Source organism: Camelina sativa, chromosome 19, assembly GCF_000633955.1.
Source record: "Camelina sativa cultivar DH55 chromosome 19, Cs, whole genome shotgun sequence".
NCBI lineage: Eukaryota > Viridiplantae > Streptophyta > Magnoliopsida > Brassicales > Brassicaceae > Camelina > Camelina sativa.
In genome coordinates, this window is record NC_025703.1 from 6,954,288 (window position 1) to 6,958,521 (window position 4,234).

Here is a 4,234-nt window from a genome sequence, read left to right on the forward strand (position 1 = left end):
CAACACATTTATCTCCATTTAATAATATTTTAATTTAAACTGATGATAATAATAAATTGCAAAAAGAAATAACTGATGATATATACTATTACCTAAAAACAAATTTAGTTCTTAAAAAAGAAAACATTAAGCAAAATTAAATATTTTTGTTTTATTTTCTGCCATATGTGAATGACAGATCATCATAGTATTAAACCTACAAATTGTGAATAAAAAATATGAGAATCGGATAATTTGATTAAATCTTTTTTTTTTTCTTTTTTCTTTCTGGTACAGAGTTTGTGTAAGTTATATAGTTCGGACGGTACATATGACAAAACAAACAATCAAAAAGATTACCTCAAAGACTGACGATGAGAAACTACATTTTTTAGGCCATCATCATCTCTCTGTATTAGTATAAGCTTGTGACACTAACGGTATTGAATCACCATCTGCTGGAGTTTCTGAAGGAACTTTGGATGCTTCCTTCTTTAGCTTATGGTTGTTATAAGCCGCTACACCCGCAATGGCTGCGTATGAACACCAAGGACAACATAAGAGGAAGCTTGATGATAATGCTCATGATTCTAAACCAACTAAAATGTGAATGTGAGGAGTCTTTGTCTTACCAATGGCGTAACCGAAAAGATTGATTATTGTGAGTTTTGTGTCGGCAAAGAGAAGAGCTGAGACCAAGACAACCACCCAGTCCTTGACAACGCCAGCAACTCGGATAGTGAGAGCGCTCGTGTGAGAAATCACCAGGAAAACAGACAAGTTGAGGGCAAATGTACAGAGGGAATTAAGGGTCAACACTACAAAATGGAAGTTCCATGTGCCATTGCCTTCCATCTTCGATTTCTCTAGAAAGATCCACGGTACAAACAAGCAAATAGCACTGCAAAAAGGAGGCACTTAAATATAAAATAAACTTCAGGCTACAAAATAAGAGAACTGATTTGAGATGGCTTCTTCTTCGATTTTACTTACCTGCAGGGGCTCACGTAGTACATAAGAGAGATTGGGTTTAATTTGATGCCCTTCCTCTTGACAAGAAGTTCCATGAAGATGAGCCTCAGTGCTTCTCCAACGACACCACCCATTTGGTAAACCACTCCAATCCAGTTGATATTTAATTCTCCATAAGAAGCCACTAAAACACCGAAACTTATGATAGACATTATCAAAAGCATCCTGCAGCTCATCATTTCAAGTCCAGCAGCTACTCCAAGAATAAAGACAGCAACAGGCACTGCAAGTATGATTCAAGAATATATTGGTATACAACAGTCCCTCTTACTTAGATATTTCAGAAGAAGTAGACATAAGACTTATGAGGAAACGGGAGCAGGAACAGTTTCTTACTTATAGCTTTCAACATCTGCGCAAATGCAACTGATATGTATAGGTAGGCAGTGTTTCCCAACCAGAGGGTCATCGCAAACATTGCACCTATTGGAATAACTGATGTAACGTATCTGAGTACATAAAGTAAGTTATTTATTACTTAACCATAGATCAACACTACATTGATAATTAAAATGATGGGTATTTTCAACTACTCCAAAATCAAAATTTCTTACGAAGTCTCTTTCTTCCTTACATTTCTAGTGTCATTCCTTCCTCAACCTTCACGATCTTCATGGAAAAATAATTTAAGAGTAAAAAAAGACCAAAAGATTAGAATCTTTGCATTCATTACTCTACACTTACGAACGTCCAATGCAGAAAGATCATTAATTGCAAGATTACCTTTAAAACTTTGGTAAGAAGAAAGCACAAGACAGAGGAAAAGATCATATGGAGTAAAGTCAATCCAAGCGGATAAGGGAAATTTATTTCCTTAGATGACAAAACCCACTGCAGAAGAGCAAGTCAAAAGACAAGAACGTTTTAAGTCGTGAAACAAACTTTCATTAACACAACCATGTCTTGAGAGCAAAAGAAGGAAATCGTTAACTGTTACAATTTGGACTCAGTGGTGAACTCTGATGCATAAGCAAATAACAAACAGGTCGCCCATTAGATACACTCAATTGCTCAGCAACAGTCCTCAAGACTTAAAATTCAAGCTTATGTGATTACAGTTTATCCTCAATTCTCAGGGATTACAGAAGCAGGACTAGCCAGAAAATCAAACAGAACGTACGAGCACAATCCACCAGGTTAAGAAGAAAGCAAACGCAATGCGATCAAACCTAAAAACAAGAACATTACACATAACCTATGCTTAAATGAACACCTGATTTTGATCGGGTTTACAAAAAAAAAACGAAAGAGTAATAAAAACAATACGATGCGAGACGAGAACACAGATCCAGGGAGAGAAAGAGTATGAGATTTAAGATAAACCTTATTGAAGAAGATTTGACCACTAGAAAGTGCGATGTAGAGTAAAATGTAAGCATAGGTCACGAATTCATCTCTCATAAAGCCTTTGCTCCGATCCGCCATTGAAACTAATAATTATAAATCTCCGATTAACGAAAACGTTTTCCCCTCTGTTTCTTCTTTTTCACTTTTCTGATTACTTTGTGTTCTTCTTTCGTCTTCACCTTCACTGAGTGTGTATGTATATATATTTCACTTTTCAATCATCTCAAATCTCAAACAAATCAGCTAAAATAAGAGAGACGATGACGACGACGACGTTGTTTGTTTTGCATATTTATGGGCTTTTTTCCTTACCACATTTAAAGCGGCTCAATAGTTTTGGGCTTTTATGCTTCAAATTAGGCCCATAAATCCTGCTCTTCTTACGCTTCACACTATTTGGTGTTGTTCTGTGTTGTCGTCTATCATCAGTTTCATCATCCATATTTGGATTTATGTAGCTCTTTAACAAAAAAGAAAGAAAAAAACAATTTGGTTTGTGAAATTATTATTATTTTTCCTCGAGAACGTGAACGATAATACTTAAGAAAATCTAAGGAACACACAAGTTGCTTGTGTGGATTAGACACAACCCATCCTGATCTTTGTCTGTATCTCCTCAACGATTCTTCACCTCCAGCTTCTCATCCTATCAAAGATATATATTATTAACACTTGAACCAAAATAGAAAAGTTAGGATATATATGATATAAGCTTTCAATCAACTCCCTTCATCTCTCCAGAGAGCTTCATTCCCACCAAGGTGTGTGTGTTGTGAGATTATATGTTTCAAGACCAAACAGAGACGCTGTGTTTTGAATTCTTGAGATTACAATAGTTGTTATGACAGTCTGAAACTCTGAATTACACAAAAAGGTGACTAACTTCAGGCCTTTTTAACTCTTTTTGACAGAGACAAGCATCGTCGGAAGATGGAGATCACAAACGTTACCGAGTATGACGCCATCGCAAAGCAGAAGTTGCCTAAGATGGTTTACGACTACTATGCGTCTGGTGCAGAGGACCAATGGACTCTTCAAGAGAACAGAAACGCTTTTGCAAGGATCCTGTGAGTTGTTATTTTTTTTTGTTATGATAAGATTACACTTCTTGTTGTTGTTGGTTTTTACAAGAGATGTGATTTGATATATGCATACCTTTGGGATGTTTTAATAGCTTCCGGCCTCGGATTTTGATTGATGTGAACAAGATTGATATGGCAACAACCGTCTTGGGGTTCAAAATCTCCATGCCGATCATGGTTGCTCCTACTGCCATGCAAAAGATGGCTCACCCTGATGGTAAATGACGTTTTGCTTTTCCCTAAAACAGTATGTAGAAACTAGCTGTAGTATCACTAGAGACAAAGACTAAAGCAAGTTCTAATGGAAACTAATGCAGGGGAATATGCTACGGCTAGAGCTGCGTCTGCTGCTGGAACAATCATGGTATGTTATTCTATTGTCACGAATGGTCCTTGAAAGAAATATAACCTTCTCAGTGTTTAGAGCTTCTTAATCCACAATCCATGCATAACCATGTCTCTGACTTGTGATCATTTCTTCCATGATATTTCAGACACTTTCTTCATGGGCTACTTCTAGTGTTGAGGAAGTTGCTTCCACAGGGCCAGGGATCCGATTCTTCCAGCTCTATGTAAGTAATTTAAGTCGCTTGATAAACAATCCTGAATTAAGTGGTCACACTTGATAGCTCACACGTTATGATTGTTCTGAGTAGGTATATAAGAACAGGAAGGTGGTTGAACAGCTCGTGAGAAGAGCCGAGAAAGCTGGGTTCAAAGCCATTGCTCTCACTGTAGACACCCCAAGGCTAGGTCGCAGAGAGTCTGATATCAAGAACAGGTAAAGCCGCATC

The 4,234-nt window shown here is 37.2% G+C and overlaps 2 protein-coding genes across 4 annotated transcripts; one reads left to right on the top strand and one right to left on the bottom strand.

Annotated features, from left to right (window-relative positions):
- Window positions 150-2,597, bottom strand: LOC104765255 (probable sugar phosphate/phosphate translocator At3g14410). 3 transcript variants are annotated; one of them, XM_010488941.2, is made up of 8 exons: window positions 2,335-2,597; window positions 1,943-2,180; window positions 1,735-1,842; window positions 1,586-1,620; window positions 1,348-1,460; window positions 973-1,234; window positions 612-880; window positions 382-512 (listed from the first exon to the last, which is right to left on the bottom strand). In XM_010488941.2, exons 3-8 carry the CDS (start codon window positions 1,780-1,782, stop codon window positions 382-384), a joined length of 858 nt encoding a protein of 285 aa, XP_010487243.1. In that variant the 5' UTR covers window positions 1,783-1,842; window positions 1,943-2,180; window positions 2,335-2,597. The 3 variants fall into 3 exon arrangements, with proteins under 3 accessions (XP_010487242.1, XP_010487243.1, XP_019096867.1); XM_010488940.2 differs by lacking the exon at window positions 1,943-2,180 and having other exon boundaries at window positions 150-512; window positions 2,335-2,436; XM_019241322.1 differs by lacking the exons at window positions 1,943-2,180; window positions 2,335-2,597 and having other exon boundaries at window positions 1,566-1,620; window positions 1,735-1,751.
- On the top strand, window positions 3,009-4,225 carry LOC104765257 (peroxisomal (S)-2-hydroxy-acid oxidase GLO2). Its single transcript, XM_010488944.1, has 6 exons — window positions 3,009-3,119; window positions 3,270-3,425; window positions 3,533-3,657; window positions 3,758-3,804; window positions 3,935-4,012; window positions 4,097-4,225. Exons 2-6 carry the CDS (start codon window positions 3,289-3,291, stop codon window positions 4,223-4,225), a joined length of 516 nt encoding a protein of 171 aa, XP_010487246.1. The 5' UTR covers window positions 3,009-3,119; window positions 3,270-3,288.

Excerpts from the sequence above, each read along its gene's own strand:
- LOC104765255 (XM_010488940.2), bottom strand. The coding sequence starts at position 2,436 with ATGGCGGATCGGAGCAAAGGCTTTATGAGAGATGAATTCGTGACCTAT. Across the intron at positions 1,843-2,334 it reads GTCAAATCTTCTTCAATAAG|TGGGTTTTGTCATCTAAGGA; the intron begins GTTTATCTTAAA and ends GCTCTTCTGCAG. Across the intron at positions 1,461-1,585 it reads GAAGGAATGACACTAGAAAT|ATACGTTACATCAGTTATTC; the intron begins GTAAGGAAGAAA and ends TTATGTACTCAG.
- LOC104765257 (XM_010488944.1), top strand. The coding sequence starts at position 3,289 with ATGGAGATCACAAACGTTACCGAGTATGACGCCATCGCAAAGCAGAAG. Across the intron at positions 3,426-3,532 it reads AACGCTTTTGCAAGGATCCT|CTTCCGGCCTCGGATTTTGA; the intron begins GTGAGTTGTTAT and ends ATGTTTTAATAG. Across the intron at positions 4,013-4,096 it reads TCCGATTCTTCCAGCTCTAT|GTATATAAGAACAGGAAGGT; the intron begins GTAAGTAATTTA and ends TGTTCTGAGTAG.